A 16,210-nucleotide genomic window follows, 5' to 3' on the forward strand; every position below is an offset into this window, starting at 1 on the left:
GAGCCTCTTGGTGAGGTACTTCTGCAGTCTTTCCAGCTGTTGCAGGTGTCTTGTAAGATACATCCCAAATGGGGCATTGTACTTTATGATGGGTCTGATGAGCGATGAGTAGAGGGGCACAATGACCTCTTTTGATCTGGATGTGAACCCTTTTGTGATAAGTTGGGCCATGTAGAAGGATTTTCTAACCACTTTGGCACTGTGATTATCAAAGGAGAGTTTACTATCTACTTGGGTCCCCAGATCCCTTATTACATCTTTTTTTGTATTTAGGGGACTACCACCTATGTGGTAGTTTGTGGGTATTTTGTTTTTTCCAGTTTGTGGGTATTTTGTTTTTTCCAAAGGGGATGACTATGCACTTTTTGCCATTTAGCTTGAGGCCATGATTTTGACACCAGGTATCAATCTCAGTGAGACCCTTTTGGAGGATGTCTGTCTCAGCCGGAGAGTCAATTATAGCCCATAGTTTGCAGTCATCTGCGAACTTGGTCAGCCATAGTCCTCCTGTGCTTGCCTGTACCTCTGAGAAGTATATGCCGAACAGGAGGGGTCCTAGGACTGAGCCCTGGGAAATGCCACTTGTAACCGGTTTAGAATCAGACCTAGCTACTGTAACTCTTACCATGTGGGTTCTGTCCGTGTGCCAGTTGGCAACCCATCTTGTGATGTAAAAGTTTATGTTCAGGCTTGTGGGCTTGTCTATAATACCACAATGGGGAATGGTGCCAAAGGCCTTGGCAAGGTCTAGGTAAGCTGTGTGTACCACATTTCCCTCATCTATAGACTTGGTAACTGTCTCAAAGAAGTCCACCAGGTTTAGGAGGCATGATCTGCCCTTAACAAATGTCTCTGTTAATGAGTTCCATGATGATATTTCATGTTTTGTGAATAGAAGCCCAGTTGATGCTAACATCTCCTAAGATAACAGTTTCCTTACTTATATTAGATGAAAACCAGGAGAGAATGTCTTCAATTATGGAGATATTGTTTCCAGGTGGAATGTATAGGGAAGCTATGACTATGTTTCTGTGATTGCTTATTTTTAGAAGGGCTATGGTTATTTTGGCTGGAGTGAATTGAGGTATGGGTTTGATGTAAGGTGTTACTCTTAAAGAGGAGAAAAAAGTAGGGCTACTCCACCTCCTTTCTTTTGGGTTCTGTCATTTCTTATGATTCTATAGTTAGCGGGGATGATTTCAAAATCTTTCAGATGTGGTTTGAGACACATTTCAGAGATTGAAAGAATATCAGGGTGATTATGGGAAAACCAAGTATAGAAATTAGGTAGTTTATTACAAAGACTTTGGGCATTAATAGTAGTGAAAAGTATAGACTTGTGTTAAGAGGGGGAAGGTGTGGAAATAGGGTATGTATTGTGGTTGACAGGGGGACCAGGGTTAGGATGTATGTCTCTAGAAAGGAGGATGGTGATTAGTTGAAGAAACAGGGATAGTATTCCTTTAGGTTCCCCACAGTAGGAATTTGGGGTAGAAAATAAGGTGGGATATGGGTTAAGAGAGATAAGGACTAGGTTTGAGATGACAAGTGTTTTCTGCTAAAGAGGAGGAAATCATTGGTGTGGTATAAATGTGGAGAAATGTGGGTTGGGTAGAGGGTTTTTTTTTGTGGAGAGTGGAAGTTATGTGGTAAGGAGGGGAATAAGAGAAGTCAGGGAGGCAAGCAAGGGGGAGTAGAAGGGAGAGGGAGAAGGGGATAAGTATTAGCAGTAGTGGTTGTGCAGGTAAGGTCTGCATAGTAATTGTAGTGTAGTGTGGAGAAGTGGTGTGGTATAGAAGAAGGGAAATGTTAGGTGGATTGGTGAGTGAATATAGATAGTTAGATAACAGTGGAAGGCAAGTGAGAGATTAGCAGTTGAGGTGAGATGGAATCTAACTATAGTGTGGGAAAGCATTAGTTAGAAGAGTAGTGGGTGGAGTGCAGTTTTATTGTTATGTCTAGAGGTGGATTGGTGTTGCAGTTATAAATCTAGTGGAAGTGGGGAAGGTGGGAATTGGAGGCAGGGTAGGGGAGCAGAGTGAGCCCGGAGCGCATCGGAGGCTGAACATAGCAGGATGAGCCGGTCTTCGGAAAGCCTGTAACAACAGATAGCAATAAAAACTATCTCCAGTGTAAAAATGCCTAAAGGTAAGAAGATCAGCCTGTAGCAGCTGACAGAGTCTGAGTCGTGTATAGTGTGGGTGGGAAAGGTGAATAATATTATGGTCCAGAGACTAATCAGACAGAGGCAAAATTTAACTGGAAAGAAGAAGTGTTTGGCTATGTAAAATGGGAAAAAGTATTAAAATAGCAGGGGAATGAACACAGAAGTAGATAGCAGGGGTCAACTATATGCAATACTGGCATGGTGAGACAGAGCAGCAGCTAAAGGGGAAGAGTGCTACTATCAGGTGCAGTACTGTAAAGGTACAAGAACCGGGGCACAGAGTGTGATAGGCAGGAGCATAGGGCAGATAAGAAAGAGAGTAAGGAGGTTTCTTTGCAGTGTGCTTCCTGGGGGACAGAGGACAAATAAATTACATACAGAGAAAAAATAATTAAGGAGCTGGACATACAAAGATGGTTTTCCTTTATGCAGGGGAAGGTCACCCGGCAGAGTTGGTAGCAAGCCTGGTAGCTGACAGAAATGGTCTTGCTGACTGCAGTAACAACTTTAGGCAGGATAATGTTTGTCTGATTGCTAGGACATTCTCTAACACTACAAAAACAGTAGCACTGGAATTCATCCCATCCATCCATTTAACAGGCTATATCTCAATGATATTAACCTGTTGCTAAAAAATGTCCCCTCCTATGGCTTTCCAGGCAAATCCAACTTATTTTCTGTATTTATCAGAGTCTGTAAAAGTTAGACCCATTTATCTGTGATATATTTTAACCTGTTTCATTCTGCTATGGAATCTTCATCAACATCTGGAAAGTTGTTAAAGAAACCATTCTACTAAATCAAGGCTGCGCTCTTCCCATTACAAAACCAAATTTCTATTTCACTACTTTCCTGTTACTTAAGTGCTGGTATCAGTCTCAGTAAATCAACGCACAAACATGTTCTCAAATATGTGTTATTCTATGATCAACACATAAACAAGTTCTCAAACGTGTTATGCCATGATTTTCTTTATAGCATGCTTGCTTACATATGCTCTGTGTAAGATGCAGTGTCATGACTGCTTTGTTTTTTACTAGAATCACTTTTATATAGAGAAGCATGGGACTTGGGAGATTTCCACAAGCACTTTAACAAAAAGCATTTTATTTTGTCTGCCATAAGCTGCTCTCACTTAAACTGCTCAGACTTCTTCCTCCACACGTAAACTCTATCAGTATTTACCTCTGTCTCTATACATTAAGCATTCTGGTAAACTTCATATAAGTACTCTCCACCCCATGCAAAAAAGTATCCCAGGTCTCTCTTCGTCAGTATCTTCATAAATTCTCTGCCACTTGACTTGTCAGGACTGGAAGCTTTTCCTTACATGGATAAAGCTATAAATCTTTTAAACACTGGATAATGCTCAGTTCTGCAATGACTAGTACTACTGGCTTCATGCCATTGAGTGAAACTTCTGTCACTGAGACCTGTTAATCAAGTGGCTTTAGGTTTATTGCTGAATGTTTAAAGCAGAGCATAACACTGTTGAGATCAAAGTATAATAATATCTGCAGCACAGTTTATAGAAGAGTACGATTTAGAATACCTGTTGAATCCACATCAAGTTGAACACTAGTAACAAACTCAGAATCATGGTATCCCCCAGTCTACAAGGAGAATTCATAATCTAGTCCTAGCAATCACACAAATTCAGCAACAGTCTCTTTAAGCACTTCATTATTATATGCTGATGGCATCTATAATCTAAACCATACATACTTTAAGGCTTACACAGCAAAGCAAGGTCTAAATATTACAAGTCAGAAGCACGTTCACTAAGTAAAAGTCTCAACATATAAAACAATATACATCTCTGTGGAAGATTTATATAGTGTCTCTAATTCCCATCTGACTTTCCAATATAGTTCCTAGTTCTTCCTCAAATTATTGGAGCTATCCCACCTATACAATTGGTACAATACAACTTTATTTAATCTGTACTTCCTGACTACTGATGTCAAGTCTGATATTTTCTGCAAACCATTTAGAATGGAACTGTTTGCCTTCTAAATTTTACAGCGATTCCGAAACTGTGGTCCGTGGACCCCTAGGGTCTGTATGATGAATTCTAGGGGTCCGCGGAGTTCCACTTTATTATTCTGCAGAGTGATTGTTACAAAATAAAAAAGAAAAGCACAAATACACTTCTCTTCCGTGTCTTCCGCATTCACAGCTAACCAGCTGCCTCCCCTGTATTTTTAAACAGGGTAGTAATAACTATTAACTTCTGCACTCGTGGCTGACACACAACAAGTGATTGCTTGCCCTATAGCACCATAGCGGCTATATTTTCTGTTTGGCAGTTGGAACCTGGAGGGAAAGGTCATCAAACTGTTACTTTCCCTCCAGTCAGTTATCGTAGTTGTGTGATGCTGGTTGGATTCCTTCTGCAGAGCTGATCGAGGCAAGACTTTTTAAGTTTTTTTTTTAGTTTTTTTTTTGGTCAGGCTGCTTCATATCCCTCATAGTTTTGGTGTACCTCTCAAAAAACTGAGTTTTGCTTGCAAATCCCTGACAAGTTATTGAGCACTAAAGCCAGAAAACAGTTTTGCATTGCTATGCATTTTCTGAAGGATACAAACTTATCAACTTTGTCAGTCTGTAAGAGCAATATTTAAAAGGTGTTATTTTTCGGACTATGTTCTCTACATGGCCTTTTATGTGTGCCTGTTTCTCATAAAATTGTGCTTGTTCTGGTAAATCCCTGGCAAGTCATTCAGCACTGAAGTAAGAAAATAATGGCAGACATTTCAGCTTTAGAGTTCATATCCTTCAGAAAATTCATAGTAATGCAAAACTTGTTTTTCTATCAACTTTGTAAGTCTGTGAGAGCAATATTTAACAGGTGTTCCTATATTTGGGACTATGTTCCACCATTATTTGTGGCTTTGTCCAGAGCACATGGTCTTGTGTGTGTGTGTGTGTGTGTGTGTCTGTGTGTATGTGTGTGTGTGTGTGTGTGTGTGTGTGTGTGTGTGTAAGTAAGAGGGAGAGAGGTGTGTGTCTGCATGTGTGTAAGAAGGAGAGAAGTATGAGTGTGTGTTTAAGAGGTCTGTAGTGTAGCACTCAACTGTACAGGTTTTCGCAGAATGTCCAGATTTTTGTCTCATCATTTTTTTTTTGTCTATTTCTCATAAAATTGTGCTTGTTCTGGTAAATCCATGGCAAGTCATTGAGCACTGATGTCAGAAAATAATGGCAGATATTTCAGCTTTAGAGTTCTTATACTTCAGAAAATTCATAGTAATGCAAAACTTGTTTTACTATCAACTTTGTAAGTCTGTAAGAGCAATATTTAACAGGTGCTCCTATATTTGGGACTATGTTCCACCATTATTTGTGGCTTTGTCCAGAGCACATGGTCTTGTGTGTGTGTGTGTGTGTGTGTGTGTGTGTGTGTGTGTGTGTGTATGTATGTACAAGTAAGACGGAGAGAGGTGTGTGTGTGTGTGTGTGTGTGTAAGGAGACAGGTGTGTGTGTGTGTTAAGAGGTCCGTAGTATAGCCCTCAACTATACAGGTTTTCTCAGAATGTCCAGATTTTTGCCTCATTTCTTTTTGTCCGTTTCTCATAAAATTGTGCTATTTCTGGTAAATTCCTGGCAAGTCATTGAGCACTGATGTCAGAAAATAATGGCAGACATTTCAGCTTTAGAGTTCATATCCTTCAGAAAATTCATAGTAATGCAAAACTTGTTTTTCTATCAACTTTTTAAGTCTGTAAGAGCAATATTTAACAGGTGTTCCTATATTTGGGTCTATGTTGCCCCTTTATTTGTGGCTTTGTCCAGAGCACATGGCCTTTTGTGTGTGTGTGTGTGTGTGTGTGTGTGTGTGTGTGTGTGTGTGTGTGTGTGTAAGAGGTAGGTAGTATATTCCCTAACTGTCCAATCTTTTGCAGAATGCCTTTATTTTTGCCCCATGTTTTTGTCTGTTCCTCAGAAAAGGATGGAAGTTGCTAAGTAATGACTCACATTTCAGTTTGTCTTCATATCCTTTTGAATCAGATTACAGAAGTGCATAGTAACAGGAATCCTGTTATTTTACCAATTTTCTAAGTTCATAAGAGCAATACTTACTATCTGTCCCTATTTATTGTAGGTTTTGTTCAGATTTCTTGAGATTCAAGTGTGTGTGTGTTAGAAAGTGAAATACCCTACTTAAGGTTAGTAGATGGTTAATAGTTTGCATAGGCTCAAATCCAGTACATTAGCTACAGGAAATATGAGCCTGAATCCCCTCTACCCCAACTACGAAGCTAATTTTTCAAAGAACTGAGTTTCATGTGCATTTTTCAAGGAATTTAGTTTCAAGTTCATTTTCAAAGAATTGTTAACTTCAAGGGAAGACAAATTTACTGTTGCTCATGCTAAGTCTGTTTACAATGTGCAGTTCTTTTGTTTAGCTAGCTGCTAGCTAGCAAGTGGCATCGTCATTGTGGTATAGAATTTTAAAGCAGTGTTACTAGCACAACAGGTAGCATATTTGCATTTTGATGCAGAAGGTTGTGGGTACTACTCCCACACCATGCAGATGGATTGCTGATACTGTGTTGCATTTCAAGGGGTAGGATGCTACAGTTCTGAATATGTCCTCCTTTGGATGAGATGCCTGGTAACGTTTGACCTTTCTTCAGTTTGCCATCCATGTGATATTACCAGCTTACCATTTTTTACTGCAACATACTTGGCAACTTATTCTTCAAGGACAGCAGGCACTGAATTTGTTGATGAAACACTGAAATATACAGTTGTTTGCTAGCAACAAACTTTTCATATGCTACAGTTCTGTTTAAGGTAGAATTATTCAGGTGGCTTTTACTTCTGTAGAGATTGTGCATATTGACTGATATTGGTGGATTGTAATGACAGAAGTTTGAGTGGCCTTTTATGGTTGGAATGTTTTTATTGGTTCATATGGTTTGTTTCATTGCTTACTGGAAAAATGTTCCAGAGTAGCCCTATGATTCAAACACAGTTGAAATGTAAACTTCATCTACCACTGGCCAGATGCATTTTCTTTGAATGTGAGTTTCAGTGCTGTTTCATTGATTGAGTTTGAAAGTCACAGAATTTGTAATGCTAAGTCTGTTTTCATTTTGAGACTGTTTTCTTTCTGTAGCAAGTGTCTATCAGTGTTTGTACTATAAAATTTGAAGTAAAGGTTTTACATGAAATCTAAATAGCTGTAGTCATTGTAGAAGTAAAGCAGTAAACAGTATGTACACAGAGTTTTGAACAATGTTTATGGCAACTGGAGAGAAATGGCCAAGTAATAGGACACTGCAATGGCTGCGTGGGGGTGGCTGGGGAGGTTTCTGATTCATAACTAAGCTTAAATATTTGATTTTACAATTAGGTTCAGAGTATGTATGCTAGCAATTTGATGTTTCTTATTTTTATTGTCCTGTTGAAATTTGCTTTCATAATAGCTAGAACTCTTGGTCTAGCTTTCAGTAAAGCCCAGGTGATTGGAGTTCAGTTACCGGTCCTGGTGCCTGATTATGTAATATTCACAGGAATAATGACATTAAATAACATTTGGAAGTGCCTTAATGCACTGCTACCCATTCTAGAAAGTAACTCAAGTGCATGTTTAGCTCATCAGTTTTAGAAGCTGGAGTCTGTTTAAATCATAATCCTTTACAAATAAAACTAATCTTTGCTATTCAAATATTGCTTTAATATTAATTATTTATTAATATTAACAGAATCCAGAATATAGGGGTCCACGAAAATATTTCCTTTATCAAAAGTGGTCATCCAGCTTGCAAAGTTTCAGAACCACTGTTGTAAATCATCTTCTAATTTTCAGAACCCTTATTCCAAACAACATTCATAAAACATAGTTTAAAATGTTTTGGCCTGTACTTGCACGTAATATAAACTGCATAACAAGGCACTGAAAAGGATCTATTCCTCCTACTGCCTCAACATGGGCTATGAAAATATAAATCATATTCACTATAGAGACCTGCACACCGCAATTTAGATCTAAAAATTCATCTGTTAATTTTCAGAGCTGAACTATGTCATCAGACTTGAAAATACCAATATATGATTTTAGATTTGATTGTCTTCTTATAGCATGACTCACATCTGTGACATTTGCACATACGGTATTACTAATGTACATTTGTATCAGCTGCATGTAGTTGCAGAACCTGAACATTCACTTATTCTAAAGTCCATGTTCCACACCACCATTTAGTTTTCTTCTTTATGCCATTTGTAGTTTAAAATCTATTTATATATTTAGCAAACAAAAACATCTGTATGAAAACAGCTCATGCATAAAATAAATCAAAAGAAAAACATACATATATGTATCAAGTAGAAGATAACTTCATCATACAAGCAACAAAGACATCAAATCTGTTTAAATATTATTTAAAACATCATGTTTCAGAACTGTGTAATTAAAGCATGTACTTTTATTGATATCTGATTCCAGTGTTAACATTTTTTGCTTTTGTGTTAGTTAGCTAGTTAGTTAGTTGCATCCTGTAAACCTTACCTAAGTACATTCATAAATTGCAAAATGTTATTCATATGGGGATAGCCATATGCATGGAGTGCATTCAGAGTGCACAGTAAGGAAGCAATATGTACCCCTCACTACTTTGCATGCAGGTACCCATCTATTTAGCTGTATATTTTTCAATATTGCAGTCAGAGGATAGTTAAGTGCATGGAGTACATTGAAAGTGCACAGTAAGAAAATAATGAGTATCCCCCACAACTCTGCATGCAAGTACCCATCTATGTGGCTGCATATTTTGCAGTATTGCAATCAGAGAATAGTTAAATGCATGGAGCGCTATTGCAGCTAGAAGAACTAGCATGCAGGATCTTGTAGACAGCGCACAGATAAATAATTAGTGCTGTATTCATTGCCCTTTACTTGCATACTGTTGCTTACTTGCATCTTATCTCATCTTGACTTTGCATTTGGTGTCTCATGTCAGAATCTTACAAAGTCCTGCCATCTTATATATTCATTTGCACCCATTGTGTAATATGGTGTTGCATTATAATAGCACTAATAGCCATTTACAGGACACATAGCAAGACATTTTTCTACTGATTTCTTAGATGAATCTGTTCAATAAGCAAAGATAGGAGAAGAGGCACAATGCATCAGAAATGATGCTGAAAAGGGCAGTAAAGGGAGTTATACACAGACCTTTTCTGGTAAGGAGGAATAAAATAAGATAAATGTAAAAGGTATCCTTCAGCTGAGAGAGAAAATGAAGTCATTGTTCACAAGGAGCTTTGATATTAATTGAAACTCCTTGACTGTAGTCCCATCTTAAAGTAATATTATGTCTAGTGTCTTGTAAAGGGTGAGTTTCAGATAGCTATGAACAATACTCTTCTGAGAAACAGCTGTCTATGAGCTGGTATTCTCAAAGGAAAATTAAAAGAAATTCTCAAATATGAAAGTCAGTGGTCCAGACAATTATCAACAAGGTGGTTCATATCCAGTTCAGTTAAAGAGACTTTGACAAAATGGACATGCACAGAAACAGTTCCTGCAAGAATTTAGGAACAGTGTGCGAAAGAACATTGAGGATGTACAAAATCTACCATCTCAGAAGCATCAAAATCTGTATGACAAATGTGCAAATTATAAACAAGAAAACACAGTACCCGTGGTGGTGATGCTGCAGTAGCGTTGTCGCCTCACAGTAAGACGCTGTCCTGTTCGATTCTCAGCGAGAGTGTCTTCTGCGTGGAGACATGCGTGAATGGGCGTACCTTCGTTGAAGGTTGTGCATCAGGGCTGGTAACTCGGCACGTAAAAATCAACTACCAATCATTAGCGGACCGGAGTTACGCTGCGGCGACCCCTAACCGGGAAAAGCCTAAAGACACACACACACACACATATAAACAAGAAAACACAGTGGCCCTCAAATTAAATGATGTCAAATAAAACAACATTTAATGAATGAGAAAACCAGGGAAATATCAATTGAGGCAGAAGGAAAGGAAGTCATCAAAGAAGGAGCTTCAACTTTTCACATTCATTTACTAAGCAAAACAGACAGGGAAAGAGATAGTAAAGCAACAGTGAGAGAGGCGATTATTAAAAAGTAAAGAAAAAGCAAGACTGCTAAACAAAGAGAAGGATTTTTGAAGTATCTAGTCAGCAGAAGTATTGTGAATAACAGAACATATCAAAATTCTTTCACAAAAGAAAAAGTTATTAAAAACTCCATAAACTAAGGATGAATAAGGAAAGAGACACTGAAAGATTTCATCTTCAAATTCTACAATCACTAAGGGAAGAACATGAAATACTACTAATAAACATTTAACAAATCTGAGGAGGAGTATAAGGTTCCAGAAAGCTGGTAAAAGGCAGATGTGACCCTTTCACAAGAATGGGCCGGGTGGAGATTCTAGAAAGCACTGACACAACAGTTTGACATAAGTTGTAGGAAAAAGAAAGAAAGAATGTTAAAATATATGGAAGCCAGCAATACACTGGAGACAAAGGAGTACTGATTTAGAATGAGTAGGTCATGAGAGACAAATCCAATAATGTTATTCGGTACTTATGTATTATCGCAACCAGATTTTCCCGGTTGCGAAAATAGCATACTTCAAGTGAAAGGAGGGCATGTAACACTGTAAAGTGTTATTGAAAGTCTTTATTGCTCACTAAAAAGTGTGGATTACCTTCAGGAAGACCAGCACATTAAAAAATCTTCTTCCTGATTTGCATGCATTACAGATGCATACTGTAATTGTCATGGCTGTTATCGTATGTGTCGATTATTGCAGGTTGTAAAGGGTGCAAGAGCAAGTTTAAAAAAAGTGTCCCTATTTTGTGTGGGTCAAATTTAACACGTGATTTATTAGTAATAGAAATGCAGAGCACAAGGGATGAAAGACTTCACGAAAACTAACTGTTCTGACTCATCGAGTACTGCTGTCAGTAAATAACGGCGTGCATTTATTTTCACACTTCATCTCCTTCAAAGACAGCACCCCAACAAAGTGTGTGTGGCTGCTACTTTGCCACTCCATGCTTCCTTTCTTGTTGTCTATTAATGTTGGTAGGTTGAATTAGGTTCCTGCCATCTGACTTGTGATCAGCCTTGCTTGAGGTAGACAGTAAAGGTGAAAGGAAAAAAAATGGGAAGAATGCTGGCACCTTTGGAAGTTGCTTCACAGGTAATGTCAGCAGTGCTACATCACATATGATTACATTGTGTGACTGCCGACAGAAACTACCTGTCTATGTGTACAGCTTAGTGTGGTACTAATAGTAAAGCAATGTAATGTGACAACAGAAAACAGTTTGAAGATAATTCCTGAGTCTTAAATGCCCTTGTTTGACTTGTAGTATGCTAATTTCGCAACCGCGAAAATCTGGTTGCGATAATATGTAAGTACCTGTTATTATACTAAGAAATCAGAATGTTTGACAAGGAGTGGATTATACATTGCAGTCTTGTCAGACTTCAATAGGGCATTTCACATTTACCACAGAAAAAGTAGGTGAAAAAAATAGGCAAGCTTTCAAGGGGCTCTTGTGTAGTAGCACAGGTAAGATGGTGTCTACCTAAAATGACAAAAAGACAACAGAAAACGGAATTCTCTCTGATGAAAAAATGACACAAAGTGTGTAATATAGGAGATAGTAATTGAGCAAGTCCTTTTTAATATCTATGCAAGTAAAAATGAAGAAGGCTTGGAATGAAAAATATTATTTTATCCCAAGGAATCAAAAACAAGCAACAGGACTGACACAAATGAAGCTGTAGAAAAAAACAGGCTTAATGAGATAGGAAGTTATGTCTAAAGCATGGCAGTTTAAATTCATTGCAAGAAAACAAAATGTAAAGCAGCAAAGAAAGGTAGAGGGATACCAGGATACATATAAATAGAAATCGCCAGTAAGACCAGTTTTTCATGACTCTTGTTTCTTTGGCTTACATAATGAGTCTAATGATACATTGGGCTTATTTCCAGCCAAGTCAGATATACAATGCTCATATGTATATAGTATGATGTGTGTGTGTGTGTGTGTGTGTGTGTGTGTGTGTGTGTGTGTGTGTGTGTGTGTGTGTGTGTGTGTGTGTGTGTGTGTGTGTGTGTGTGCGCGCACGCGTGCGCTAGCTTCATTTAATGGCTCATTATTATTATTAAAAATCAGTACAAGAATGTTGAGGGAAAATGTTTAATCTTGCCTTAAAACAGCTGGTGTAACCTCATCTAGAGCATTGCTATTTTTCTAGAAACACCATCTTCCATGTCACAGAGTAGAGGCTATTCAGATAGCAGGCAGTAAAATAATGGTATATGATCTGTACAAAAAACAAATAACATAAGCCAAGAAGATCTTAAAGTGAATAGATGAAAGAAAGACAGAGAGGGTATATAACAGATCTAAGATACCTTGTGCAAATTGATAGAAGCTAGATGGATGTCATCCTTTAGAAAAGGACAAGTATATTAAAACATTAATGTGCTACTTAACATACAAAATAGATAAAAATACAATGAAGATGGATTCTTTATTTTTTTATATAGAGAGAGTCTTGAATGACTGAACAGCCATCCTGATGAGACTGTAGCATAGGTCAAACATTAGAGATTCCTATGTATTCATATTTATAAAGATGGTAAAATGAGTTATTTCTTACATAAGATATTCAGCTTATCCAATAAGTGGAGAAAATGGTAGACTAGATATGATTTGTGGTCTTAATACATCATCAAAATCAATGTTAAAAATATCACTTTCACTTTATTGATGCTGTTATTTATTTACTTTTTCAGGAGGAAAAGATTCCTGCCAAGGAGACTCTGGTGGACCAATGGTAACAATAAACAAACAAACTAAGCGTTGGTTTCTGGCTGCCACTGTGTCATGGGGAGTTGGCTGTGCACAAAATGAGAAATATGGAGTATATTCAAATGTCCAAAAGAGCTTGTCCTGGATTAAGACTGTAACAGGCATTTATAATGTCTAAATTCATAAAATACAAGAAGAATAATGCAGTCTTTTAAATGCTGAATATGAAACAAATCTTGAAAAAAGTTTAATTTGCACTATAAAGTTGCTGCTGACCAAATGCAAATCAATGCACTAATCAGTTTCCTAAAACTAAACTTGTTATAGTAAATGTTCATTATTTTTTTATCCAAACTATTCAGTTAAGATATCTGAGTTACATTTCTGGCTAAGAAGAACTGGAATGCATTTTTTGTGTTCACATATATGAAATACATGAATGAAGTGAACAGATTTAGTGTTTTAAAAATTGAAGAAATAAGAATAAATAAATTTAATGCAGAATTAACTGTGCATAGTATTAACGAGTAATTATTTATTTTCTTTTCAATTTGTGATTGCTGTTATTACCTGAATTAAACAAACATGTATGTAAATTTGTTTTCTTAAAGACCTGACTACATCTGTAACAGAATGGATGCATAAAAGAAATGTAATCTAGTACTGATTAACAATAAAAGATGCAATCCAGACCTGTGACAATTTAGAGAGCATTGAACAGTGAAAATCAAAAAAATCTGTAACTTTTTAAAACTTTTTCTGGGGGGCTGGTCACCCCTGGATCCCTTGCACACTTATACCCCTGCTGCTTATACACACATATATATATATATATATATATATATATATATATATATCTACTGTCTTCTGCCGAATTTACGTTTCAACGTAACGTAAATTCGCAAACGGATTTACCCGAAAGTGCATTTCAACGAAAATGCACTTTTGTGTAAATCTCTTAAAAAAGAAAAAAGAAAAAACACTTTAAAGAGTTTTATGCAGGGGGGCTGTGCCCCCCACACCCCCCTATTTTAATATTCTCACTCCAAAATCATACTACAGTGGGGAAAAGGGAATGTTCCCTCATCCCCACTGTACCATGATCTCAGCAATAGTCTGCTTAGTTGCACATCAACATTAAATGTTGATGTATAACTAAGTTAACATGCAAACTGTATGTTTTTATTTATTTAACTAATTTATTTTTTATTTTACTTACTTTTGCGTAAATACACAAGATTATTTACGTTTTGGTGAAACATAAATTCGGCAGAAGACAGTAGATCCAGATTTTTTATATATATATATATATATATATATATATATATATATATATATATATATATATATATATATATATATATAGATATATATATATATATATATATATATATATATGTATATATATATTATATGGGTCTACTTCATATGACTAAAAACTCAAAATACTGAATTTCATTTGACTAAGACCACGTTACCTAATTTTCAAAATACTGAAAACTCATTTGACTGAGTCTCATTATACTGAAAGCTTGCAATGCTGAATTTCAAAATACTGAATTTTACGCCATAGCCATCTGTGACTTGCTTGTGATAAAAAAAAATTTACTGTAACTTAAATTGCCTAATGTCAGCATACCGAAAGTAGTATAGAAAGGGGTCTATATTATATGCTCGAAGAGACTTTTCTTTGAACATATAATCATCGACACTTAAAGAGCAAATACTCTAAAATGTGAACAGCCATGTCCACAAATTTTTTCTTTGGGAGAAATTCACGGGGCTGTATACAAAAAACACAAACTTCAAAACCCTAATCAAGTGGAGGCTTTGCCCCCCCACACCCCTCAACATGCCTCCCACACTCCCCCTAACTAAATATACCAACTCCGAGATCGCTCTACTTTGGGGAAAGGGCAATTCCCGATAACAGCCAACTGAATTTTTTCCCGAGGAAGAAATTTGTGGACGTAGCCATTCACGCTTTAGAGTGTTTGCTCTTTAGCTGTCGATGATTATATGTTCGAAGAAAAGTGTCTTCCGAGTATATAATATAGACCCCATAGAAAGTGGTGTTGTAGTGTTTCTAAACATGGTTATGTCTTTTTACATTTTTATGGGGAGTATCTAAAGTAATATAGCGAACATTTCATGCACTCCTGCCAGCAGTGGCAGTGTGCACAGTAAGGTAAGTAAAAGTTATATTCCCTTTTCCCCATGGTAGTGCGATCCTGGAGTTAGTATATATAGTTGGAGGGGTGCAGCCCCCCACCTAGTTTGGTTTTATGTCATCTGGTTTCTGTTAAGAGGGTAAGTAGTGTTTAAGCTTTGGAGTTAGTCATTGGTGTTGTAAGTGTGCATGTCTATGGCTTAAAATTCAGCATTGTAAGCTTTCAGTATAATGAAATATACCTGTCCTATACTGATAGGCTAAAAGCCCTGTCCCTCTACTCAGTCTCATACAGACTGCTCAGAGGTGAACTGTGTCTGGCATACAAGGCCATCTCAGACCCAGCCTTGATGGAGTTGCTGCACATCCATAAGATAAACTCCACTCACGCAACCCACATGTAAGGCCTCAACCTGGTCTGTGACATTAATAGAATTTGTCGGTAGGATAAATTTCTGTCCCAAAGACTCCCTCTCCATGTCAAGCATAGTACCTCTCTAGCCCTCTTTAAGAGGAATCTGGACGACTGGATGGGAAACAGAAAATACACCTCTTGGATACCACCTGTGTCCCTGTTGAATAGAGGAGACAGGTGCTGACTTTGTGGAACATGGGCAAAATTCTTGGCTAGGCTTATAAGGGCCTCCAGGCCATAGTATCATCCTGTGAACTTATGAACCTAGGTATAGTAAAAGTTTAGACACTGCAAGCACAAAAAGTAGATACTGACACACTTCAAAAACATTCCATCACATGAAAAAAAATGCCTAAACCAACATTTACCCTTTATTGAGCTTAAAAATGTAACAAGATAATAATAATAACAACATCAACAACAGACTGAGGCAAGAACTGCATTTCCCATTCATTGCAATGCAGAAAAAATATAACCTTAAATGCACTGACAGAAAGATAAACTAACACCTCCCAAAACACTCTAGTACAATAAAATCAACCCATAAAGTAAGACAACCTTAGTTTAATACAGTTTAATACAAATATGCTAAATTAAATAAAAAATGGACACATACATTTCCCTTTCACTAAAAACTAAAC

At 37.1% G+C, this 16,210-nt stretch overlaps 1 protein-coding gene across 1 annotated transcript in view; it reads left to right on the top strand.

Moving 5' to 3' along the window:
* Positions 1-13,492, top strand: part of MASP1 (MBL associated serine protease 1) — a 1,330,562-nt gene extending 1,317,070 nt beyond the window's left edge. Inside the window, exon 16 of the mRNA XM_044070395.1 lies at positions 12,969-13,492. Within this exon, the coding sequence (XP_043926330.1) occupies positions 12,969-13,162 (194 nt within the window). The 3' untranslated portion in view covers positions 13,163-13,492. The remainder of the gene's footprint in view (positions 1-12,968) is intronic.
* The last annotated feature ends 2,718 nt before the right edge of the window (positions 13,493-16,210 follow it).

The sequence above is a fragment of the Protopterus annectens genome, chromosome 4.part1, assembly GCF_019279795.1.
Source record: "Protopterus annectens isolate FY-2018-M chromosome 4.part1, PAN1.0, whole genome shotgun sequence".
Classification (NCBI taxonomy): domain Eukaryota; kingdom Metazoa; phylum Chordata; order Ceratodontiformes; family Protopteridae; genus Protopterus; species Protopterus annectens.